The sequence below is a fragment of the Lepisosteus platostomus genome, chromosome 14 (assembly GCF_059453375.1).
Source record: "Lepisosteus platostomus isolate fLepPlt1 chromosome 14, fLepPlt1.hap1, whole genome shotgun sequence".
Lineage (NCBI taxonomy): Eukaryota > Metazoa > Chordata > Actinopteri > Semionotiformes > Lepisosteidae > Lepisosteus > Lepisosteus platostomus.
The window spans coordinates 16,003,280-16,030,915 of record NC_142624.1 but is presented as its reverse complement, the minus strand read 5'-3'; the positions used below and the strand labels follow the sequence as shown (position 1 = coordinate 16,030,915).

The 27,636-nt window shown below is 34.1% G+C and overlaps 2 protein-coding genes across 5 annotated transcripts in view; one reads left to right on the top strand and one right to left on the bottom strand.

The window, feature by feature from the left end:
- glsb (glutaminase b) overlaps positions 1 to 13,069 on the top strand; it is a 99,750-nt gene extending 86,681 nt beyond the window's left edge. Inside the window, exons 15-18 of one of the 2 annotated variants that reach the window (XM_088607222.1) lie at positions 597 to 658; positions 2,301 to 2,377; positions 4,135 to 4,198; positions 11,563 to 13,069. In XM_088607222.1, coding sequence (XP_088463348.1) covers positions 597 to 658; positions 2,301 to 2,377; positions 4,135 to 4,198; positions 11,563 to 11,713 — 354 coding nt within the window. In that variant the 3' untranslated portion in view covers positions 11,714 to 13,069. Of the gene's footprint in view, positions 1 to 596; positions 659 to 2,300; positions 2,378 to 4,134; positions 4,199 to 4,449; positions 5,120 to 11,562 lie in introns of those variants that run through there. The other variant, XM_088607224.1, reaches the window with a different exon arrangement.
- Positions 13,064 to 27,636, bottom strand: part of stat1b (signal transducer and activator of transcription 1b) — an 83,467-nt gene continuing 68,894 nt past the window's right edge. Inside the window, exons 18-25 of one of the 3 annotated variants that reach the window (XM_088607217.1) lie at positions 27,081 to 27,133; positions 26,781 to 26,875; positions 25,293 to 25,432; positions 24,490 to 24,678; positions 16,564 to 16,639; positions 14,222 to 14,324; positions 13,485 to 13,543; positions 13,064 to 13,430 (exon numbers count right to left, since the gene is read on the bottom strand). In XM_088607217.1, the coding sequence (XP_088463343.1) occupies positions 13,520 to 13,543; positions 14,222 to 14,324; positions 16,564 to 16,639; positions 24,490 to 24,678; positions 25,293 to 25,432; positions 26,781 to 26,875; positions 27,081 to 27,133 (680 nt within the window). In that variant the 3' untranslated portion in view covers positions 13,064 to 13,430; positions 13,485 to 13,519. Of the gene's footprint in view, positions 13,544 to 14,221; positions 14,325 to 16,563; positions 16,640 to 24,489; positions 24,679 to 25,292; positions 25,433 to 26,780; positions 26,876 to 27,080; positions 27,134 to 27,636 lie in introns of all 3 variants that reach the window. The other 2 variants (XM_088607218.1, XM_088607219.1) reach the window with 2 other exon arrangements.

Genomic DNA, 27,636 nt, shown 5'->3' with positions numbered 1-27,636 from the left:
ATTTTTTATTCCAATTTCATCAGGTGTATGAATAAATATGGAGGGCACTATACCTTAATAGCTAGATTATTTTGCTAATTGATATTCCTCATAAAAGGTAAGCAAAGACTTGTGATGTATCCTTTTGTCTGCAATTAAATATTAACTTAATAGTTTTTGGCTTCTGGATGCAGACCTTTCAATTTTTGACTGGCACGTACGCCAATTAAAACACGGGACCTTTAAAGGAGATAACTTTGTACCTCAGGAGCATTTCAGTAAAGAGCTGGTAGAATTTTAAATTTATGCTGAAACATGATTTAACCTTTCATATCAGCCTCTCAGTATGGAGACAGAAACCTCACATCACGTCAATTCAATAACAGCAATACATTTGTTAGTACTATGCCATCAGCTAACCTTGATGAAAATTTGTGAATGCTATTATGGTCATGATCATATATACTGTACTGTATATAGAATTACTGCTTAGATCTCAAAGACTGAAAGGTGTGAGTATGTAATATATCGGTGACTATAATGAGATCCCAGAATTTCTAGTGTTTAATTATTCAATAAATTGTTTTACAACAAACGTATTGTTTGTTTTCCTGCAGGTGAAGTCGGTCATAAATCTTCTGTTTGCCGCATATACAGGGGACGTGTCTGCTCTCAGGAGGTATGTTAGTATCTCTAGGTGCCATATACTATGATTTGAGTTTTTTCCTTCCACTGTTCTGAAATACTGAACATAAATTAGTAACAATATGTACTTCACAATATTCTCAGTAACAAAGTTCAGCAAGCTTTTTAAAAAACATTATAAGTACTTCAGTTCTGTAAATTTCTGTATTTTGGATAAAAAGGATGAATAATGCAGGTAGTAGCAATTATGCTTCTTTAATGATGAACATTTGTTTTCACAAATATTTAATGTGTCATCAGAGTTTACCAGTAAAATTGTAAATTAAAGGTTTAAAAGTGTTATCTTCAATCTGTATTATATGGGATTTTCGAAGCTTTCAATTCATAGCAAGCTTAGGTTTTACTCAATTACATTGTCTTTGTGCTTGACAATATAATTTTAGATAGTTAAAACAACAGGAGATAAGAATGTAATCCTACAAATATTTTCACTAACAGGATGTCAGTGAAAAACCTAAATCTAATGAAAATCAGACACATTATCAGCCAGCTTTGATTATGTTTGTGCTAAACAGTAAATATGAAGTGTACAGTGACTTAAAACAATGTTACAGTGTTATTTTTCCTTAGTAGAATTAACTGTTTACACCTCTTTCTCTTAATTTGTTCTTAGAGAACTCCTCACACTTCTCAGGTTATGTGAGGGTTCAATTCCTCAAGTTTTTTTGTAACCCTAATCTTACATAAATCAGAAGTGACCCTTTCTTAGCCATTTGGTGAACACACACACACATATATACTGTATATATAATCATCCATGGTATTACAGCTGTCCTCCCTTATTTGCCCTAGCTGTGTGTGAGTGAAGAAGGAGGAACAGAACAGTAGAATTGCAGGCTCACCAGCATTTATTGACCTTTAATGGCTAATAAGTGTGTGTACTAATAATCAAGGCCAGGGGTAGAGTACAAAATGTAACAGCAGTTAATGATACATGAGGTTAAGAAAGAAAGGGAAGTTTCACCCTTTATACAGTGGGAGGAAATGAAATAAAGATGATTGAAAATGTTTTGTTACCTTCACAGTTAGAATAATTAAACAACAAATATAGCATACAATTAAAAATATACAGTACATTAAATTAGAATGATATTTTAAATTAAAAAAAACTTCACTGCCCTACACACAAAATAAAATAAAAATAATAAAAGTACCTGGGTGCTTCCCTCACATAATTACAATATGGATTTCTTGCAATGTTCAATGAAAAAATTAGATATAATACGTAGAAATTACCAAATGTGTGCAAAAGCAGTGCGAGACACAATGTAAAACAGAGCAGTGGTAGAGACCACATTACACTTACTCCATACTACTGATCTGCAGTAGGAACTTGTTGTGCCACTTGCTATTTATGCATGTAATGTAATTTCTACTTACCTTTTATGGTGTCGCCCATGAGAGATTTTTACACAGCTGAATTTGCGCAAGTTGAATTTAGCTAAATCTGGGGAGCAGGCGTACTGAGGAAATAAAAAATGTGACACATTTATCCATAACCACAAGCTTGTTTTTAAGCACATACATATTGGCAGTCATTACTAAATAATGGGTAAGTCATAAAAATAACTAAACTAAAATGATCATTTTTAATTGGAAATCTATCAATTTTGTAGGTTTGCTTTGTCTTCTATGGACATGGAACAGAGGGATTATGATTCCCGGACTGCTCTACATGTAGCAGCAGCAGAAGGTAAGAGACCTGTTTCAGTTCAGAATGACCAGGTACAGATGCAGCCATTCAAAATGCACGGTACAACCCCGAACCGCGCAAAATTATCTACAGTTCCCTGCATTGTACCACAGTACGTGATTGGCTGGCCAAAATGACTGACAGGCAGGTGCATTGGTTGTTAGTGAAACGATTTCTTCAGTTAATCTCTTTACTGTGCATAATTTAGAAAAGGTTAATCACTTAACTCACTTAACTTTGAACGTGTTGTAATATTTAGAAATACCAACAAATTCAATATAGTAATAATATTATAATTATTATTATTTAATAGTAAAAACTAATATTTACTATTTTAGTTTTGCAAAAAACGTTATTTGTTAAAAGCAAGAGCTGGGTTTGAACCCCCGACCTCTAGCAGGCAAGTCAGATGCCTAAGCCATTACATCAACGCGTTGCTTGACAACTTAAGCTGTAGCTGAAAAGCACAGGCAAAAAGTTTCCAAGTAATCGTGAGTGAATGAGTCAAATTGATGTAGATTTTTACAAAGAAAGTGTACTTTGAGCTATATGAATATAATTAAATCGTTATTTATTTCTTTAGATATGCGATTCCATATTATATTCCTTATTAATCAAATTCTAAAAAGTATTTGTGTCCTTTACTGCGATAACAAGCGCAGGGATTCATAGAAAAGGTTAATCACTTAACTCACTTAACTTTGAACGTGTTTTGATATTTAGAAAAACCAATAAATTCAATAAAGTGTCAATAATATTTACTATTTTAATTTTTCAAAGAATTGTTTGTTAAAAGAAAACTCATGGTGACAGCTGGGTTCGAACCCCCAACCTCCAGCATGCAAGGCACACACCTAACCACTTACTCCAACGCGCTGCTTAAAAACGTAAGCTGTAGCTGAAAAGGGCAGGCATGTTTTCACGTAATCATGGCTGAATGAACTGGTGCAAATGTTTACAAAGAAAGTGGACCACGGTAATACTTTGAGCTTACAGCCTGTCCAAGGTCATTCATTATTAATACTATTAATAAAATCTTCCGTATTGCATCAAAATTGGAACATTTTAACAAGTGAATGAGGCGATACACAATACACAACGTGTCTGCTCTATAACTTTTCAGTGTACAGAATAATTTCCGCAGTTACACAACCTCATCTCAACATAGTAAACAACAGTCACTGGCTTACTTAAACGTGTAAAACATCTTCACTGTCATGGCACAGTTTCAGCATACTGTACAGTATGTTCTCCATTACCACTATAAGAACAATACAAGCTTTTAAAAAAAAACGAATGTCAAAATGTTTCTAAAATATTTTAGCATTTTTAGAATTTGATTAATAGGGAATATAATATGGAATCGCTTATCTAAATAAATTAATAATTATATTAATTTAAGGAGCTAAATATATGTTTTTATATAGCTGGTAGTATTACTGTAATCCACTTTCTTTGTAAACATGTTTTATTTTTATCCAGCTCAGCTCCACGTCATAACAGTTTATTGTTACATCTATTCAGTAATAGAAAAGACAGCTTGTTTTAGGGGACCCAAACACTATGTAAGTTCAGTTAAAAATAATTTGAGGATAATGTTGTTCTGTTTATTACACAGTGTTTAGATTTGTTCAATATAAACAGAATTCCAACACAAGTAACTGAAGATTTGTGCTACTTGGGAGTATTTTACTCTTCAAAATTAAAGAAGTCCATACAGTATGTAATATGTATTTAAATGCTGTATCTCTATTCAGGTCATGCTGATGTTGTTCGCTTTTTACTGGAAGCTTGCAAGGTCAACCCCGTACCAAAAGATAGGTAAGTAGAGTTCTTAAAGTATGTCTATCTGTTAGTTGCAAAATTCCTTCATGCTGGCAGTAACTATTATAACTATTATTTATAACTATTATATATAGATATACTGAGCATTAAAAAATCTTATTCTACTGTTTCTGTTTTTGGAATAATAAAGAACAGGTCAGCAAAATAGGAGGGGGCCATTTGGTTTGTCTTGGTCATTTGATAGGTTAGTAGCTAAGAAAATCATTTCATTCAGCTATTTTCTACAGGAGTGGACCTGGGAGCCACCTGGGAGGAATTAGAGCAAGCCAAATCGCTTGCCCCTATCTGGGATTGAACCCAGGACCACTCAGGAGCTAGATGCCCTTGCTGTCTGAGCTACCACGGCTCCTAAATAAATAGTGAGAAGATGAAGAAGAGGAGCATTTATCAATGCTTCTCTGGTTTTGTTTAATCTAAAGCATTGATGTTTGAATGACTGTCGTTTGTCAATTATTTCACAAATTTCTTGAGAGTACTGCCTTTGCACCATCAGAGCCACACCTGAGCTTGATATCTTGATAGAAGATCTTGTCCTCCTTAGCGATGAATCAATGTTTTGTGCAGACTACCTTGATGAACGTCAGTGAGTGTGGTGCAAAACACTATGCTAATTGTTCTGTTAAACAGAGCAATCAATGGGAAGTTCTAAGTGTGATGGACTGGGTAAGAGTTTCTAGTTGCTACAGAACTTCACTGATAATAACAGATTTTGTGTAAAATGAGAATGTGACAGTTATGCTTTCTGAGCCCCACTGAACATTTATGGGAGCTGGAATAACAAATACTCTGTACTCAGAGACTAGTGAAAAGGCACATGCATGTCCAGGCTCTATGTGAAGAATGAGAGACAGTCCCATTCTGTTAAAAAAAGATTATCTTCCTGATGAGTTTCTTGCAGTTGAAAGTGTTGTTTTGATGCTCAGTATATTTTCAGTATTTTAGTTATATTTTTGTTTATTGAATATATATGTGTTATACTCTTGGTTAAAAGTATTATGCTGCCTTATCAGATTTATTAGATTTGCCTTATGCTGCTTTATAAGATTTTTCTACAGATTCAGCCATTCAAAATGCACGGTACAAACCCATACCGCACGCAATTACCCAAAGGTCAGTGCATTGTACCGCGGTATGGGATTGGCTGGTCAAAATGACCGACAGGGGCACTTGTGGTGCATTGGTTGGTAGTGAAAAGATTTAATCATTTAATCTCTTTACTGTGCATGTTTAAATCCGCTTAGTATGGAATATTTATATGTAATTTACAACTAAAGGGAAATTTTAGTAGTTGAGCATAAAAAGAAGAGGAGCATAACTCATCTGATGGTCATAGACAATATTAATTTAGGAACATAAACATATTATGTAAACTGTATATGGCTGGTATTGGTAGTTTAAAGAAAAAATACACACCAGTATTCCACTTTCTTCCTAAACATTTTAAGCATCAAAGTCTTACATGTGGTTATTTTGGAAACAATTTTATTGTTATATACTTCGTAAAAAGTGATAATGTTTTATAAAGTTATAACCCTTTCTGCGAATACGCTCATTATTGCAGTAAACAAAAGAATACTTTTAGAATTTGATTAATAGGGAATATAATATGGAATCACGCATCTTAAGAAATGAATAACGATATAATTATATTCATGTACTGTAGCTCAAATTATCACAGTAGTACACTTTCTTTGGATATGTGTGCTTCAGTTTCACTCCTTTCCATGCATTTACGTCTGTGGCGTGATGGCTTAGGAGTGTGCCTTATATGCCTGAGGTCGGAGGATCGAGCCCAACTGTCGCCATAAGTTTTCTTTTAACAAATAAACATTTCTTTGAAAAACTAAATTAGCAAATATTATGGACACTATATTGACATTTTTTATATTTCTAAATATCACAACATGTTCGAAGCTAAGTCATTTATTAATAACAAATAATAATTTCAAACTGCTACTGATATTATTTCTGATAATAAATATTATAACGCATACGGCCGACATTACAGGTTGTGCGAGCCGGTTTGCCAGCGCGGTGACGTCCCTGCCCTTCCTTGTGAATAGCAGGGACCTCAGCCGCCAGGCTGAGGGAAGATCTCCCTTTAGCTCAGCTGGCTGGTTCCCTGTTGTGTGAAGCTGGAGGCCCGGGTTTGAGTCCCCAGTGATGCAGGGCTGGCCTGAAGTGGCAGCAGTGAGGTCGCATACCCATGTGAGCCTGAAAGCACTATAATATTATCAACACTGTATTGAATTTGTTGGTATTTCTTAATATCACAAAACGTTCAAAGTTCACATCCTTCTGAAATAATCATGACATTCTCATCCAATCTAAGGTTTGATGTTTTTTTATTATGAAACCGTGATCTTGACAAACTTGTTCTAGCTGAAACAGATAAAGAAACCATGCAGTAGTTACAGTTAAGGGGACAAGTAATAGGTTTATTCCATGCTGAAAAGAGAAGAGATAAAACCCAACCTTTTGGCTGTTTTCACAAGAGACAGCTTTCGAAAACTCCAGCTGAATCCCCAGATTTAAATCCAATAGAGATGGTATGGCATTCCCAACTCAGAACAAGTTTTGTATTGTGATATTGAACACAATAAATGTGGGTAATGTCATCCCCATTAAACAATGTGCTTATCGCGCAAATCCTTCTAAACTAAAAATTAGACACAAAAAGAGTATTATTGGACAATGTTGTGAGGCTCTGGCAGAATTTATCTGTAAACTGAAGAGTTATAGGGGAGACACATTGTGTATCACCTCTTTTTACACTTGTAAAAACAAACATTCCAATATTAATGCCACACGGAAGAGATTAATAATGTAGCGCTTTCAGGCTCACATGGGTATGCAGCTGAAATAATTAGACTGCTTATAAATCTAATCATTTATTCTACATAAACACATCGTAATTGCTCTCTGAAAATGCTCTTTTTCCTGTTCGTTTAAAGTAATACTGGGTTGTGGTGGACGGCGCGATATTTAATCAGCAACCTGCTTAACACCTGTAGAAAACATGATTTTATTTCTGTACAGAATGCGTGTATGCGTGAAAATTAAAGTGTTCCAAATGTTTAATTAAGAAGTGAAAAGAACTTACAGCTTACTCAAAGACTCAAACTACAGTATGGAAGAATGAATGTTAAGAAAAAACAGGACATTTGATTGCTGGTTACCTTATATCTACTTTTAAAAAATGCTTTGATGTCCCCCACTGCGCTCAAAAATCTTAGGAAAAACACGAAACAGCCAGTCTGCTGATAAAAAATAACGCCAGACAAAGTGAAGGCTGTGAAAACATTTTTCAGTCTGTCCGTGGGGGGAAGGGGGACTGTCTTTCATTGGAAGGTTCACCTATTCTACTCTTGAGAATGTAGGGGGGTAGGAAAAGTGCCCGCGGTCATTTTTTTCACTGAAAAAGTTGTGTTCACAAAAACTACAGTATGCTTAAGAGCTGTTCAACCGGTTTAATTCAAAACACTTTATTCAGTGGGGCAATTTAACAGACGCCTCAAGCCTTAAAATGAAATCGTATGTATTGTAATTAGAATCGCGAATAACAAAGCGGTATTAAAAATACCACTGAATAATGTGTCTGGTCATTATTAAGTCTTTTTTTCTATGGTTTTCAACTGTGGTAAAGTTAGCTTGAATTTCGAAAACGATTTTGGTACGCCTGTAGCTTTTTCACTAGACCTCCTAGAGTTACGAGACCACTTGCTTTATGTTTAGGTAGATTGCCAGGCGAAAGGATTTGTGTTCTCTCTCTTGCTCTCTCTGTCGCTCGCTTGTTCTCTCTCAATTCAATTGAATTCAATTCAAGGTGCTTTATTAACATGACCGATGGGTACAATGTTGCCAAAGCAAATAAAAATAATAAAATTAAAATGAAACAAAAAAAATAAAATAAAATCTACAGACATTTACAACAAAGACATATCATAAAATATTTATATATACTGTAAACTTATTGAGCATTGTTGGGAGACAGATTCACAGGGGGAATGGGGGACATTGGGGAATGTGATGTCATAGATGCTTTTGTTCTGTCTTGCATTGTCAGATTGTGAATAAATAAAAGCATTTAATTAAACACGCGTTTGCAATTTTAATTAAAATGGGGTTAATGGGGACTCTCTATTATATTATAAACGCCCCAAAATAAATTCACAGTAATAAATACCGCAGTAAGGTTAGCTTGAAGTTCGAAAAAGATTTTGGCACGCCTGTAGCGTTTTCACGAAACCTCCTCGAGTTCCAAAAACAGTTGCTTTGTGTACAAAGTACATTGTGAATGTTTTCACAGCCTTCACTTTGTCGTTTTTACACCATTTTTTTACCACTTACAGATATTCTTATGTCCATATCTTTGTGCAAGGGAAACACATAAAGCCTTCAAACCAAATACATTTTAAAGACCTCAACTTGTGAAAATGTTCACAGCCTCTACATAAAACATAAAATCAGTGAGATAATTCTCTTTTTGTAAACCTCAGATTTTTCATCGATGCGTAATTACACACTAACTGGAACACTGGGGGACCGCTGTGTACACACGTTTACAACACAAGAAATACTGCTCAATACGGCTTCGTGCGAAAAACCTGAAAATTACCATAGGAAGCAGAACAGCGCAGTCTCCAATTACCCAGACTATAAGACACGGGAATAAAGCTTTGTTTGATTTCTGAAACCCTTTTCTTTATTTCCTGGAGAGGAGAATTCCTATTCTTAACAGCTTTTTAAAAACAGCACCCATGATGTTCAAATCATGATGTCCATGAATTTTTTATACAGAACACAGCTATATTTGGTTATTGTGTATTGTCTGTTTAGGGTTCTTTAGCATTCCAGTTTGTTGTGTTTGTACTTCCAAGAATAGCGATTATAAACATAAAAAAAAACATACTTGCTTTATAATGTTTATGCTGACCAACTGAGCAATCTTGCTTTTATAAAATATACTTTTCATGTTTAATGTGTAAGATGCTGTAATACAGTTTAAAATGATTAAAAGTCTAAACAGTATACAACTTGAATTCTTATCTCTATTAATATAACTATCAAGTGGTATTAAATAAATTCAAATTTTTAGTGTAGATGACACTTTTCTAAAATTTATTTCAAAAATAAAAACAATTACAATCTAATCTTTCCACGGGTGATCCCATGAGGAAGTACAATACGCTCCTGCTTTGTTTAACGATAGTATGAAAAATAAATCTAAATGGTGAGACAGCTATGCTTAAAGTTAATTAAGGGACTTAGAAGACAAAGATATATATTTACATTACATTGTTAGATTGTGAATTAATAAAGGTATTTAATTATTCATTACTGGGGTGTAGCGGTGGCATTGTAACTAAGGATCTGCGCCTGTGGCTGGAAGGTTGCCGGTTCAAATCCCGCAGGTGGCAGAGGAATCTGACTCCATTGGGCCCCTGAGCAAGGCCCTTAACCCCGACTGCTCCAGGGGTGCTGTACAATACCTAACCCTGCGCTCTGACCCCAAGCTTCTCTCCCTGCCTGTGTGTCTCATGGCGAGCAAGCTGGGGTATGCAAAAAGACAAATTCCAAATTCAAGAAATTGTACATGGCTAATAAAGTGATCTTAATCTTATCTTAAATTAAACAGGCGTTTGCGATTTTAATCAAGATGGGGGTAATGGGGACTCTCTATTATTATCAAAACTTGTTCAATTGTGGGTTTTTTTAAAACATTTTGACGTTCCTTGTAACTACACTGCTGTTGATATTGTAGCAATAGACGAAATGAAACACTTGGAGTTTGTAATGTAGGGATTTCTGTATTTATGTCTTTATCTAGTGGTTTCATTAGTGACAAAGGCTAAACTTTCAGCTTCAGTAATGCGTACGCCATATGGCCAACATTACAGGTATTGTGCGGGCTGGCTTGCCAGTGCGGTGATGTCACTGGCTTCCAGGTCCGGTGAATACCAAAATAACCACATGTAAGACTTTCTTGCTTAAAATGTTTAGGAAGAAAGTGGAATACTGGTGTGTATTTTTTCTTTATAGTTACCAATACCAGCCATATATAGTTTACATAATATGTTTATGTTCCTAAATTAATATCATTTATGAGCATGTGAAAGGCATGGTGAATCGGAGATTCTCAAAACTTACTTTGTATGATTGGAAACGAATACGTGATCGGATCAACGAAATGCTGTGATGTTAATTTTTGTCAATTAAAAAAATATTTTCGTTTATAAAGTGGACCACGGTAATACTTCGAGCTTACAGCCTGTCCAAGGTCATTCATTATTTATACTATTAGTAATATCTTCCGTTAAGACTTTGATGCATAAAATATTTCTGCATTATTTAATATTTATGATAAAGGTGGTAGGTTGTGTACTTTTGTCCAATTGAGCAATCTTGCTTTTATAAAATATACCGACTTTTTAATGTTTAATGATTAACATGCTGTAATACAGTTTAAAATGATTAAAAGTCTAAAAAGTATACAACTTTAATTCTTAATTGGAAAAAGACTGTCCGTCTACAGTGACCGGGATTTGAAACTGGGCGTTTTCTGACGACAGCTCAAATGCTGTACGAGAGGTTAAGCTTTAATTAGCTCCACTTGGTGGTGATTCCGGATACTATTATCATAACTGCGGTATGATACGGTATGACGCGTTGTGATGTGACACCGCGTTTTACCGCAGCGTACCTTGCCCGTTTTGAATGGCTGCATCTGTACGTTTGTTATTGCAAACTTTTCACGTCAAGATCTCTAGCAATCCCATTGGCACATTATGTATTTGTCTCATTCTGTCTCACAAAGGGCAGAAAAGGGCGGTCCCATCTTTTTGTCTAATCTGCCCAAAATATCACACATATCTGTACTCTATTATTGTATTTCACAGTCTCATTCATTATCTTTGTATTTAATGGGGTTAATAATAAGATCATATAAAAATATTTCTTATCAAACTCTGTTTATTAAACCATAATGGATAGAGCACTGTCATCTTTTAATAAAAAATAATCAAATTATCAAACTTTATTTGGTAACGTCATTATAAGGGATGTTTTTTTCCCTTTAGAAGAGCTCATCATTTTAATGGATAAACAGATTTTTACCAGGATATACAAAGACCCCATCTCATATACTGTATGAGTAAATATCTGATGTAATTTATTTTTGTGTATTTTGCAGTTTTGCCTATTTTGTATTTTGCCTTTTGATGTTTTTGAAGGTTCAATATTCATTTCAAATGGAAAAATAGAGTGCAGTATCACTATCATTATTTTTAAGGGTATATTTAAAAATAATATTTTAAAACGGTAATGTCTGTGATATTTAGGTGGGGTAACACACCAATGGATGAAGCTGTACACTTCGGACATCATGATGTTGTGACAATCCTTCAAGACTATCACACCAAGTACTGTCCGCAGGATAATCCTAACAATGGAAAAGATACAGCAGAAAAAAATCTGGATGGATTACTGTAACTATGCAATCAAATGTTTAATTTTCAAACCAGATTTTTGGGAGAGATGCTGTTGGATAATATTTCTGAGTTTGAGTGTTTTATTTTTTAGATTAATATGTTGTGTTACATACATGGTTTTGCTTTGCTTAATTTGTGGTTGCTCACGTTGCAATAGTTGTGTTCTCCCGTCGAAACTTCCCTGGGCACTGTGTGGAGTAGCTGTATGTGAGTAGCTGTCATTCATTATATAAAGTATAATAATGTATTTATGGAAATTGTATATTAATTTATGTTGTAATTATTTCATTTCCTAATTAGCTGGTATGACAGAAATGGTCATTGGTGTAAATAGTGTTTTAACCATAATATTACAATTGCACTGTTGTAGTCATTTATAACCTGTGGATAACACCTTTTCCCAGACTGATGATGCTGAAGGCTGTTTTAAAAACATTATTAGATGTTTGGCACATTAGCTACAAAGAATATGTTGCTGTTGAGCCATGAAGCTTGTGAAAAGCCCAAACAGTAGCAAGGTGTTTTGGCACTATTAACACAATAAGGATACATAGCGTAAGAGATGTACACAATATTTAATAGCCTAAGCCTTGCACATTTTATGGTTCCGATTTAAAATATAATTAAAGTGAGATTTTGTTTGTTTTTTTATGTGTGACGAAAAATACATGTAAAACTGAAAGCTACAATGCATTTGTGTGTGAGTGCATGTGTATGGTTTTAAAAGCTAAAGAACTGCAGAGTCCTCAAACAACATGAACAAACTTTCAATTAATACTAAACAGTATTTTGTAATTCTGTAAATTAAAACAAAAATGGCAAAAACATAATCTAGACCTGATTTAGGATTCACAACTGGACAAAAATCAGATTACCATTGTAATGGAGCAATTTAAGTTTTAAATACAGTACATTAGTTGAACTACTCTACTACTGGAACAGAGGAAAATAAGTACATTTTGTAAACCTGTCCAGTATAGCTAACATTTATTGTTTGATGCTGGCAAATTACGATGAGCAATATTTGTTTAAATTAATCCCACAATATCATTTCAGGAATGGAGTTACAGGGTTAATATTATCACAAGGTTTTTCCAGTTTATAAACACTTAAGATTTGGTATTTTCTTTATTCGTGTTCATACTTTCCTGTAGCTATTCCAAAGCAATTTATTTATATGTGTTTCTGAAGCTGGAGTTTCTAGTTGGAACGTTGTTCTGAATGTTTTCATATTCTTTTTGAACATATTTCAATTTAAATAGTGATATAAACTGTATCTATAATCCTGCTGGCAAAGTAAGATGTTTATTTTGGTGATCAATGTTAAATAAAGTACTGCTGCAAGGCAAACTTTAAACACGTTTTCCTTTATTTGAATCAAACATTTTCACTTTCATATATTCATAACACATAAGAACTTGTGATGCAAAGTACACAACAGTTATTTGAACCTAAAATTTTTCATTCAGCTAGGAATTAAAGACTAAAACTTAGCAATTTTTCATGTAATATTTTTATACTCTGAATATGCAGAGTATAAAAGAGGTTCTCCAACTGCATCACATTACAATGTTTAGAAAATAACAAGGTTCAACTTTTTGAAAAACGTTTTATACACAACAAAAGTATCTGGTTTTCTTGTACTTGCATTCATAACTTTTAAAGAAGAGAATTAAAGTATTATCATAATCCTTTGTAAAACCACTGTGAACAAAACTTTAAATCTGATCTCTTAAAATGCTCCAATGAAACTGGCATGCTGTTGAAGAACTAGGTCAAGAATTAACGAAGTCCAATGTGATCTTGATTAGTTTGGATATGCAGAACACATCTGTTGAAAAATAAAAGTTTTTACAGGTATTCAGACTCTTCAAAGGCAATAACTGTAAGCTCAATTGACTTCTTCACAATTTGCAGTGAAGCATAAACCAGAACAGAAAACATCCTTAAACAAAGGGTTTTGACCTTCTAACAAGCTACCCAGTCATGTTCCGGGAGCATCTTTAAGAAACAACTGGATGAAATCCTTGGATCAGTTGGCTACCAGCATTAATTTTAACGTGATAACATACTATAAAATTTCCCAACAGAGGCAGTGTACACCATCTTATTGCATGCTTTTTCAACAAAAAGCTTCTCAATTGTCTTTAAAGTGCTTTAAAATGTACTCTAGTAGAATTTCAAAAACTACTGATAAATTAAACATCGAAATCCAAAGATAATTTCAATTATAAAGCTAGACTATAAAGCTGTTTAAAAGCAAAGTAGAGTGACTGTGACTTCAAATTTTCTCAATTAAAAAAAATACTATTCTAACCTTTAGAGATTATATTTTAAAAATGATTATGGTATATGTGTGTACTGGATTATTTTTCAGAAACTATTGTGTAAAAAAGCATCCATGTCCAAGTCCGCAATAATTGGTCAACTATTGGTGCAAATATTGTTGAAATGGAAGAGTAGCCAATGCAATGGAAGTGACTTTTAATAAATAATAAACAGAACATACCACAGTGTCAATTTCTGCAGGATTTATAATCCTTGTAAGTTCTCCAAAGTCTTCTGGAGATAAAGGCAACATAGTTTCTGTTGACTGAAGTCTAGAAGGAGGACTTAAAGATAAGAAAAGTTTATAACTACCATTAATGTTCATTCTGAAAACAAATATTTAAAAGAACACAAAGTACAACTTAAACTGAACCAATTCATTTTAAAGAAATTTAATTATTCTGCTCATGCTGTATGTACAATGTGATGCTATTTCCAGGTTGTAAAGCTCAATTACTTGTTTAAATCATCAAACAGTACTTATTGAGAACCTCACGCATTTCTTGAGTTTGCTCAGTTTGGGATAATACTTATTTAGAAATGTTCATTCTTTTTCCCAAAGATAATGGAATTAAAAGTTCTTCTCCATTTTAGCAGGTAAAAAATAAGACGCTATCACATAAAACCTGTCACAATACTCTTGTGTGTACATTGTCTTGTGTGGGGTAGTATGTGCATCTTTTTACATGGTGTAGGAATTTCCAGATGTGGTTATGTTTTGGAAATAGGTTCCTAAAACAAGGTGTTCCTGGTAAATCATGTGGTTATTGTATAAATAACACAATAACCTTGTCAGAAAATACAAATATTCCAATCACCAGCTCCCCCCTTTTTTTACCTTCTCCTTGACAGTTCAAAGGTTAAACAATATATTGACAAAACCAAACATATTTGCAAAGTAATTTACTTTATGTACCTAAGCACCATATCATAATGGACACAGTCAATGGGAAGCCAATAGATGGCACCATATACTATACATTCCTTACATTATTAGCGTTTAGGAGCCAAATGAAGCAGCATTCAGGTGTGAGTTGATGACATCATTCACCACTTACCATGACTTCAATGATATGAGTAAACCCTACTTTTCAAGTTTAAAAAGGGTTTAAATCTTGTTAATATTATTTTTTAAATTCAATCTTTAGATTTCAAACACTATTTAAAATTAGAAAAGGAAAATCAGTGCAGGACTACTTTAAACACAGAACAAGGAGGATGGCAGATGCTGTTCAACAAAATAAATCACCAAAAATTGAATGGAATGCACAGGACAAGCACATAAGAACCTTAACCAGGAAACTGTCTTAACTTTTAAATTATTTTACCATAAAGTACTGCTTTGAAAACACTTCCAGGGTTTAACACTGTGTTCCAGGTGGATGTATGTAGATTTAAAAATTATTTTAAGAAAATTACAGTGTATTTAATAGCTGTAACACATACTTATAAATAAGTGCCAAATGCATAAAATGGCAGCCTAAGATTAACTTTTGTCACACAAATGTATTTTTAAAATCATATGATGATTTGGAAGCTGTATCCAGAGATGATCCAAGTGATAAAGATTACATAGCATGTATGTTCCAGCAAAATCCAAATTAAATTATGAATGACTAACTCATTCATGAAAGCATAGATGTAAAGACAACAGAACCTCTGAAGCAGGAATGAGCTACACTGTACATATTTCTCAAATTCTAAGAATTAAGCTTTAAAGCGGTATGACTATAGGCCACACAAAGTGATTTAGAATTTTGAAACTGGTGAAATATTGTTTTATATATACTGAATGAATTTTTCCATGTGTTTCAGGACAGTAAAAAAGCGGTCATAGAAAAAATGATAAATTCTTTCCCAATAAACACTTAGATATTAAAGTGTTTGACCCTCTTCTGCAAGGCTACACTTGACAGTCTAGTTGCATGAAGCTCAATGCAGTTAACTTAAGATTATAAGTACACATATCATGTAATTAAATATTTAGTGTTTATAGACAAGTTTACACAGTTTAAAGCACAGATAATCATGAAAAACCTGGTTTTTAAGCAGGTATACTCAAACGTTTGACCGGTACTGTAAAATAACTCTTTAATTTTCTGACTGCTTCTTCCAATTCAGGGTTGGGGAGACAGGAGTGTATCCTGGCAAGCAACAGCCACAAGACAGGGTACTACCACAGAGCAGACAGGCAGACCACCAGGGAAAATTTTTCCATAGGCCAATTAACCTAACAGTATATTTTTGGACTGGGAGGAAACTATGGGAGAACATACAAACTCCACACAGATAGCTTCCTAGGTCAGGAATTGAATCCAGCCCTGCAAGATGACAATGCTAACCAATGTACCACAATGCCACTCCAGATATAGTTTTTTAATTTATATTACCTTACTTATATTTAATCTACCCTTAGTTTGTTTTAACTTCTTAAAAATAAAAATAAAAGTTAAAAAAATCAACTGCTTCTGATCAGTAATTGATGAAGGCTTATTAAATTACAAAAATGAATCTTGTACTTACACTTCCGATACTGAAATTAACTCTGTTTTGATGTAACCATGTGGTGCAGGATTTTCAACATCCATTGGTTCAGATGCTAAAAAAGAAAGTAAAATGGTCAAAATGCATCATTGGATCACAGGTCACAGGTTAGCTCAAGAAGCAGGTACACCAAATTCTAAACACACATAACAATGAAAGACTACAGAAGCTGAAAAGGCTGTAGATCTCTCAATCTATCATGCACTACTTTGTAAAACTGCCAGGTGGATAAGTGAATGCTTAACGTGGCATGTGGAAGCATTTGGGTTGTTGCCAGAAAATGCCTGGGTCCAAATCCTAGTGAATGCTAAGGGACAATCTTTTCCCAATTCTCGAATTTAAGTTGTATACTGTTGAGACTTGTATTAATTTTAAACCGTATATTACAATATTAATACTGTTTCAATATTAATACAATTAAATTAATACTGTTTTTATTTACATAAAGAGGATTACTCAGTTTTATATATTAAAACCTTATTATACTGTGGCTTGTTGTGAACACAATGTGCTTCTTTCAAGTTTGCTTCCGCATTTAAATGACCCGTGTACGCTACGGTTTCGGTATACTGTATCTGTGTGTATAACTTTATGTGATTCGCATGTGTAGCACGTCAGGAAACAAGAAAGCACTGCTTAAAAATCCTGATTGGGAGAAAAAAGTCCTGCGTATTATTTTTTTCCTCATTGCAATATATAGACTAACAGTGTGATTTAATAATATGCGTGTTCAATTTATTGTAACCCCAAAACCAACATATTTGTCATTGTATTAACAGTTACAACAGATACAAGCACACAAATCTGAAACCTTTTAAAACAGAAGCTATTAACCCTACATCACTCCAGCATCTTAAGATCACGTTGTGCCCAGCGAATGTTTTTTTTGGATTATACTATGAATGAGTCCCTGAAGCATGCTGTCCAAGGTTTCAAAATTATTTTAAAAATCAACCTTTGTTTGGATGAGAGAAATTGATACATTTTGAGAACTCCTTGCAAAATAGCTGATTTTGACAAAAAAAAATTGCTCATTTTGCTTGAAGAATTTAAGATCTGTCTGCCTGACTGTATTGCAGTTTATGTCATCGAGCCGTTTCTATACATACAGAGATATCCGATCTAAACTTAAGGTCTGCTTTTTTAACAGTTTTTTTACGCGAAATGTTTTTGACCCTTGTTAAAATCCAAGATCCTGAATGATTTGACTTCCTATTTGTCTCATTTAGCTGAAACAGAAAAAAAGATGTTCTGTAGTTAATCTTTTTGGAATTTGATTTATTATAAAACCACTAACATCTACAAATGTGCTGCTGCTGTTCATAGCCTCTCATTAATTTACAAATGCACTGAACTCTGCGACACTGGACCCCTTTGAATTTTTTACACCTTTATCACCTTTGACTTTCCAGGGGGATGGGGTCCCCAGTACCCCACTATGAGAACATGAATGTGAATTGAACATTAAAATACTGTGATAAAATTAATTCCCTGATACAGACATCTAAATACTTACTATATATCTATCTCATTAAATAGTTAATGATGCTCAGAAACGTATTGGTAGCAAATTCTACAAAAATTAAGAACCTTCATAATTTGGAAGGGAAATGATTGTTCCACAAGAAAGTGAAATGTGACAATTTGTTACAGTTATGATCAGGATCATTGATGAGCTACTGGGGAAATGATTCTAAATTTTAGAAATTTTCAGTTATGTGAGTACGCTACTTTGTAAAACCACCAGGTGGAGCTGTGAAAGCTGATCGTGGTGTGTGGTGCATTTGGCTGTCACCAGAAAACGCCCGGTTTCGAATCCCGCTCAATGCTGAGGAACAATCTTTTTCCAATTATAGAATTTAAATTGTACACTGTTTAGACTTTTATTAATTTAAACTATAATAAATTTTATTTATTATACTGGAGCTTGTGAACGTGATGCGCCTCTTTCACGTTTACATCCACACAGAGAAAATCTAATAGTAAATAACAGTGCTATAATGTAATACATACCTACTGCACACCCAGTAGATAGTAGTGATAGCTAAATATGAAAACGTACACAACAGTATTCCACCCTTTTCATAAATATTTTATGCATCAAAGTCTTTAACATGGTGAGTTACGGTGCATTATGGTTTTAACGTGCTTGTTCAGGCATTATACAGTTTATATACTGCACTTCATAAAAAGTTACTGTATAACGTTTTATCCTTTTCTAAGAATACGTAGTAAGAGCACCACTTGCTGTTACTGTAAAAAAAAGTACTTATTTAATACCACTTGATGATAAAATTTGTATGGAATCGTGTAACTAACCAGCTAAAGTATCACAAGTGGTTGTTCTGGAAACATTTTGACAATTTTTTTTTACAAAAACCTTTATTGTCCTTATAGTGGCACTGGACAATGGAACGCTCATGGACTGTAAAGTAGAGCGATCCACCCAGGCAGTTCAAAGCCCGATCAAGAGCATTACTTTTGGTTTGTTTCTTACATAGCCGAATATTCTAGCTTATTGTGAATGCGATGTGCCTCTTTCACTGGCATCTATATTTTATTTTAATATTAATTTCAGCAACGAGTAATTTAACTTTAAATTTGGATTAAAAAATATTTCACACATACTGTATTGTTGTAGTGGCTTTGAAACCATATGATCTTATACTGTATAAATATACAGTAGTTTACATCATTTTCATAGGCATGTGCGCTACTGTCAGAATATCTGTGTATCTGACCTGTGATTGGCATGTGTGGAACAGCGGGAGGCGAGACTGGTGGGGGGTGGGGTGTCGTTATAAAAATAAACCTTTGTTGAGTTTGCATGAGAGAAAAAAGGTACCTTTTGAGAAGTCGTGTACTGCTTGCAAAGCAACTGATTTTTAGAAAAAGCTCATTTTGTTTGAAGAATTAATCCTTTGTTTTTTCTGTAGCTTTATTTTTAATTTAATTGAGCAGAAAGTCACTTTGCTCTCGTTGTTTTTATTATAATAGTAGTGTGAAAATTGAGTGACCACCAGGGCGCAGTGAGATTACGGAGATGGATAATTTTTTAGCAAAATATGTCAATATGTCTGGATTTTCAGTTTCACGAGGCAAGATTAAATTGTATCCAGCTGTGATTTCACTATGTGATGTCGCAGTGTAGTGCCCATAGAGTTAGTTTTAATATAACTGTTAATTATATTAAATAACTAATAACTGTTTTAATATACAGATGCAGCCGTTCAAAATGCATGGTACAAACCCATACCGCACGCAACTACCCACAACCAAGTGTACCACGGTAAGTGATTGGCTGGTCAAAATGACCGACAGGGGCACTCGTGGTGCATTGGTCAGTAGTGAAAAGATTTAATCATTTAATCTCTTTACTGTGCACGTTTTAATCTGCTTAGTATTGAATATTTATATGGAATTTTACAACTAAAGGGAAATTTTAGTAGCTGAGCATAAAAAGCAGTGGAGCATAATGCATCTGAAGGTCATAAACGATATCAATTTAGGAACATAAACATTACTGTATGTAAACTGTACTGTTTATGGCTGGTCTTGGTAGTTTAAAGAAAAAAATACACACCAGTCTTCCATTTCTCCCTAAACATTTTAAGCATCAAAGTTTTATGAAACGGTTCCCAAATATGCGATTGCTGTATAGAATGAATTTTAATTTTTTTTAAATTATTTAACACGAAAATTAAGCTGATTACGTTCCTCCGCCTGATTACGGTACGGCTTCAGAATGGTGATTGGCTGACACCATCTGACACCCCTCTGATTGGGGAAAAAAGACCTGCTGATCTGTTCTACATACCAGGAAGACAACAGCATACAGTATGTTGTTTCTATTGGAAACGTGTATTTTAAAACTTTAATTAAGAAGTAAAAACCTTACAGCGTACACAGATTTCTAAGCTGAATAGGAGGAAGAAAAATCACCCATGTTACAAACATAAAAAGTGGTTATTAACTATTGAGTTAATTGACTATTGAGTTCCCATCACCCCCATTTCCATTTAAATCACAAACCTGTGTTTAATTAAATATTTTTATTGATTCACAATCTGGCAATGCAACGTAAATCGTTATCTTTGTCTTCTGCATAATAATGTCCGGCAAATTAATAATAAACTTTATTTTTGTTGTCTCCGCTTTAAAGGTACCCTGTCGCGGAAGATTTTGACCTCGGAACGTTTACCCAGCGTAATATTGTATTTCATCGCACTTTGACAGATTGTCTTTAAATCAATTGTTGTCAGAATATCCCCACCTCCAAACAAGAACAAAATTGCAATGATTTTATTAACTGGCTGTTTCAGTAACTTAAATAACCCCAAAGCTCTACTTATTATTTTACAAGAGAATGCACCTGACAAGCTGGACAGAATGCTCCTCAAAGCATTTTACAGGATAACAACAACAATTTACAAGTTCTGGGAGGAAAAATATGATCAATATTAATAATAATAATAAACTTTATTTTATATAACGCCTTTAAAGGTGGTTCCTCAAAGCGCTTTACAGAATAACAACCGATGAAACAACAGTGGCGTGGGGTTGAAAATACCTGTGAAACCGGTTTGTTCACAAACAATGTACTGTAGACACAGAGACTCAGTAGCAATAGCAATTAGCAATATCAAAATAGCAATATTATGGACACACAATTGACTTTAAAAAAAAACTTTTTTGACAGCTGTTTTTTGTTGACAGCTTGACAAGTTTATCAGTGAAAAGACCACGGGCATTCTTCCTCCCCCCTACATTCTCAGAAGAGAATAGAATTTATTATTAGCACAATTTATTACAGTGCTAAATTTAATATTATTGATTACTAATAGTTTATGCTAACACCTAACTTTCTTAATGTGAGAAGTACTACCGTAAGTAAGTACTGTACAGTAAGTACTTACTGTACTTAAGTACTACTACTGTAAGCAAAAAAAGGGGGTTTGGGGGGGTGTCTTTCGCTGGACTCTCCCCCTTCTACTTTGAAAATACTGCAGAAAGTGATGAAAACCGCGCAGCGCCAGGCGAATGCACATTAATATGTTGGGCTTTTGGGCTCAGGTGGATTTGCGCCCTGCAGTTCAACCTGCGGTACCGCTGTGTACTGTACATACAGTACGAACATGTATTTTGAAATATAAAAAATGTCAATATACTGTATTGTCAATAATATTTGCTATTTTAGTTTTTCAAAGAAGTGTTTCTGTTAAAAGAAAACCCGTGGGGCCACCGAGGCAAGTCATGTGATATGCACTGAAACAGCAATACAGATATTACAGTAATATAGTCGGAAGGTCAACCACATGTAAGACTTTGGTGCTTAAAATGTTTAGGGAGAAATTTAGTATTGATGTATATTTTTTCTTTAAAATACCAATAACAGCAACATACAGTTTACATAATATGTTTATGTTCCTAAATTAATATCGTTTATGACCTTTATGACCTTCATTATGCTCCTCTGCGTTTTTAGCTTAGCTACTAAAATTTCCCTTTAGTGGTGAAATTCCATATAAATATTCAATACTAAGCGGATTAAAATGTGCACAGTAAAGAGATTATATGATTAAATCTTTTCACTAATGACCAATACACCACATTATCTTCCGTGTCGCATTAACATTGGAGTGTTTTTTTTTTACAAGTGTCAAAAGAAGCGATACACAACCTGTCTCCTCTATAACTCTTCAGTTTACAGAGAAATTCCGCCAGAGCCTCACAACATTGTCCAATAATACTCTTCTTGTGTCTAATTTTTAGTTAAGCAGTATTTGAGCCACAGACCATAACAGACCAAAAAACAGAATCCACCTGCGATTCAGGTGTTAACAAAACGTGTTTACAAAGAAAGTGAAATACAGTAATACTACCAGCTATATAGATACATAGACTTAGATATTTAGATTCTTAAATTAATATCATTATTAATTTCTTTAGATACGTGATTACATTATATTCTCGATTATAAAACAGATAATTTCGGTCCTGGAATCTGACTGGCTGACACCCTTCTGAAGCGGTACCATAATCTCTGGTATACGGACACCCTAGAAATTTGACTTTTTACTGTGTGATAAATTTTAACGACTACTTCTTAGCGTAGATAAGAAAGCGTAGATAAAAAAGCTTGGATTCTCATGTACCTGATAAAAGTATCTTTTAATACAGTGTTTGTTGTCCTCATGAGGATCCTTGTGATATTTTGAGCTCTGGTTGAATGATAAGTCTCACAGTTTTAAATAATTTTCTTTGTTAGAAATTATTAAATGCTCTGTTAAAAGCAAGGGAGTTTTTATGTCCGTTATAGTAAAAGAAAATGCCTGACAAAATAGGGATTGGACAGTTTCCAAGTGCTTGTACAAATGTGCTGAAGAAATGAACAAAAAAAGTCATGAATTCCTTTATCATATTGGCTAGCTAATGTCCTGTCCTCGTTAGTTAGATCAACTAAATGCTGTGGTGTTTGTCAAAGAAAAAAATAAAAGGATTTTCGTTTAAAATGACGGTTAGAAAGAATGTGGACCAGCGTAATACTTTGAGTTTACAGCTTGTCCAAAGTCATTCATAATTAATACTATTAGTAATATCTTCGGTAAAGGCTTTGATGCATAAAATATTTCTGCATAATTAAAATATTTATGATAAAGGTAGGTTGTGTACTTTTGCCTAACTGAGCAATCTTGCTTTCATAAAATATACCAACTTTTTAATGACTGATGATTAACATGCTGTAATACACAGTTTAAATTTAAAAGCTCAAATGCTGCACATGAGAGGTTAAGCTTTATTGGCTCCTCCTGGCGGTTTTACAAGGTGAAATTCGGATACTTTCCGGTATGATGTCAAATAACGTGTTACACCACGTGATACTGCGTTTTGATGCAACATGCCCACCGCGGTGTACCCCGAAATACCCCATGCATTTTGAATGGCTGCATCTGTAACTAATGTCACTGTTACTGTGATCTTTCAAGTAAGTTTTTTAAACGATTGTAATCGCTATTCTTGCAAATACATTTTGTAGTGTTATTCAGTTTGTGTCTGATTGTTAGTTGGTGTCCAAAGGTTCGAAGTGAAAATTCTTCCATGAGGAGAGAACCTTTAAAGCAAAGAAAACGGCACTACGTTTTTTGGATTCTGTTCGGCTTAAGGAATGCTTAAGCCATTCCTCTTTCATAGTTACATTTACAATTATGTTACTTTTTTATGTTTTTTGAGGGACTTCAGAAGGCTTCAACTGATGCCTTATGAAGTCGCTTACACCTGGGATCCACTTTATTCAAACTAAGGTTTCTAAAAATGCAACCAGGTGCTGAATATTGTTTAAATAAAAGCCGTGACAATTTTCACAAATCCCGATCTTTTAAATGCCTGTGGTTTGAAGGCTCTGTCATTTTTAGCAAAGTTATTGACATCTGAAAAACCGTGGTCACATAAATATGCATTTTAATAAGTGAAGGTTAAGAAAACCTGAGAAAACAAAACACTCTGAGCTATAATACTGTATCTGATAATTATTAACAATATGAATTAATTAATAAAAGCTAATAATTTCAAAATCCTTCTGTCTTTTTGAGTTTCAGTGGTCTTTTTAATACTGTTTTGTTATTCTCTATTATAATTATAAGAATACACCCTATTTTTTTGACTAGCTTGTAGAGAAAGTCATTGCCCTGCTTTTTGTCTATCACTTAATAAACGCATTACAGGGTTCTAACAAGCATTGGCTAAATATGGAAAAGCCTTAACACAAATCAGGCCCTAATGATTTTTGCTCCAAGCACAAGGTATACTGTATGACTACAATCTAGAGGTACGACAGTGCACAAACATATCATATGAATAACACAAATAATACCAAAAATACTTTTTGTGAAACAATTCTCTACTTACTCTCTGCTGGTCTGGAATAGTATTTTCCAAATGCACTATCCTTGGGAATATTTGGATAAAGAAATCGAAGTGGGTTTTCTGGGATGTTTTCAGCTGCCATGACTTTGTAATTGCGAACAATGTCTGGGAAGGAGACAGCAGTCAGCTCCTTCTTGGTGTAGGGTTCCACTGCATGGAACTGGGGCTCATCTGTGTATATAAAGACCACTCCAGCTCAAAAAAAAAACATTTACAAGCACAAAAGCAAAGCTTAGAGAACACTTTGTTGATATCATGGTAGAATCTCCTACAACATATGCTGTAATCATATTTAATTTCTTTAATCAAGACCACTGAGCTAAATTAATGCTGCTGTATAGCATAAAAGTGCAAGATCACTTCATTTGTAAATAAATAGTAGACATTTGCCACTTAAACCTAAGTATTTTAGAGATTAAGAACTACTTTTAGTTTAACAACTAAGTTAAAAAAACAGAACTTATCATCATTATGTTCCAGTTGGCTTATTATGAATTTCTGTAGTGTGATTTTGGAACCCCTAAAGTATGATCAAGCACTGTTTCTGCATCTCTAGCCTTTGAGCTAATGAAATAAAATATGCTGTTAAAGCACACTACATGAAGTATTTTTTTGTTTTTATTTTGTGTCATTTGTGCAAATGATAGAAAAATTCCTAACACCATCATAAAGATTTGTACAATTGCGTGTTGGTATGCAATACACAATTACCATGTTATATGTCTTTGTTTTGTAAAAGCAATTTTAATTGATCTAAACATGCTAAAAGTTAATCAATTTCTCACCATTCTGAGACCTTTCAACCCATGTAAAGGTGATGGCCCCCTCTCTGCTGCTTTCACTGAATCTCAGAAGGAACGTGCCTGGGCTCTTATCCTTCAGCAAAGCTCGTTCCCTTTCCTTACTCACAAACCCCATGATGCACCTAGAAAAGGAAACAAGACACAGCAAATATAACTAGATTCTTTACTTCTGGATGTATAACTAAGGGGTTTTTGATTCCTCTCCTCCGTTGTTTCTGGTCTTTTCTGTTCTGTATTGACAAAATGTATGGTTACCTGCATTGTTAAGCGCCTTGGGGCAACCTTGTTGTGAAAAGCACTATATAAAAATAAATTGAAGTGAATACTGATCTAACCATTAAACCAAAGAGCTTTCAGAGATAACTCAGAGATAAAGTTGTAGAAAAAATGATAAAATTATTTAATATTAAAAAACACTGAAAGAAACACTGAATATCCACTTTAACACTAAAGTCAATCCCTTAGAAATGGAATACGTATCATATCACCCTGACACTGCCTAGAACTGAGCAGCCAGGCAAGGAGGAATCTGGTTAGGGATGCAAACATGATACCAATGATGACTGAAAGAACTGCAGTTATCAATAGCTCAGATGGGATAATGAAACTGTGCATAAGCCAACAATATCCTAGCCAGGTGGGTAGCTGCCTCAGCATGCATAGGCGGCAAAGGAACAAGTAATAAGTTTATTCCATGCTGAATAAAAGAAGTAAGAAAACACAACGTTGTGTTTTATTTCTTCTTTTTTTCAGCATGGAATAAAACTATTACTTGTTCCTAATATCCTAGCCAGACAACAATTCTGGCAGTCTGGCAGTGTGGAAAGCCCAATGTCTAGTTCCACATGGAGATGATAATACAAAATGGCAAAAGGTTTTGTGGTAAGACAATACAAAATTAGAACTTTTTGGTAATTGTAAAGCACTGCATTCAGGATAAGAACATAGGATGAGGCTACTTGGCCATGTAGCGAATTTAAAGACCAGTAAGGTATCAGTATCAAATTTGGCTCAAAAAGGTGCTAGGATCAACTTAACATGTTCCACTACCTGTAAAGTCTAACAACGTGTTCCCTCAACAAGGAGCCAAGACCCTCTGACCCCATTGTAGGTACTTTGTGCCCCTTATGTTGGGAACTATGGCTTAGTTCAATGTGGATGGCATTTAAATAGTCAAAGAAGTATCGAATCATATTTCAAAATGAAGGGGCCCTGTTAACTAGAGTTAATCATTAGCAATGATTTGGTGCTTATATTCTATATTCCTGTTATTGTGCTCGCATGTCATGTAGAGAGCAATATTAGTTATTGCAAAAGACATGCGTCATCATGTAATAAATTCACCTCGTCTGAAACAGTGTACCACTGTTGTAACTTAATTGGTCATATCAGATTTCACCACTTGATTCTTCAGTCTTTAGGTTTTCTTTTCAGGAGGTAGAGTTACTGATTGATTTTTAATAAACTTACCCATCATTCCACAATGCTAGCAGGTGTCTCTTAATAAGCTCTAGGATGCCTTCAATCCATAACCAGAAAGCAAAGCTTTTATCATTTATATTCTCCTTGAAGAAAAGGAAAAAACACTATAATCACTGGATAAATATGACATGACATTAATATGACATGTACTACAGTTTATTTTTTATTAAGGTCACTCCTTTTCTACAACATGTAAACAAACAGTAACAACTTGCAATATTTAAATGTGAAACAGTGAAATCATATTTTTTTAACTTGCATTTTTTCTCAATACTGAAAGCTACCAACCTTGCAGAACTTTGTCCAGGGGATTAAGCCATCGGGGTTACTGGCATTAGGACCTGTTTATTAAATCACATATATCAAAATAAGAATTCTAGTCTTATTATTAACACTGTATTATCACTGTTATTAGCCCTGTATTTCTCCTGGTTAAGAAATCAAAGTAACAACCCACATACGCTTTTGTATCCTTTCGACATGTCTATCACAGGTGCCTCAAAATTAATATCAAAAATGAATTTTTTATTCAAGTTGCAGAAGAAGGATCCAGTGGAAATAAAATTAACAATGTATTGGAAATAATCTAATTGTATTTATATTCCCTGTTTTCCTTTGTTTCCATAATTATGTCCAAAATAAAAATCTTTGTTGAGGAAAGGAAGCACCACACACATTAAGACAATTTTATTATTTTTGTATTTACAGCAAGGTTATGTTCTGAATCTCTACTGGACTGTCACCTAAATAATTTGCTCTGAAGTACATACATTTTAAAACTCTGTATATATTTTGACTTCTCTTATTGTAAACAGTACCAATTTGATAAAATGCCCTCAAAGTC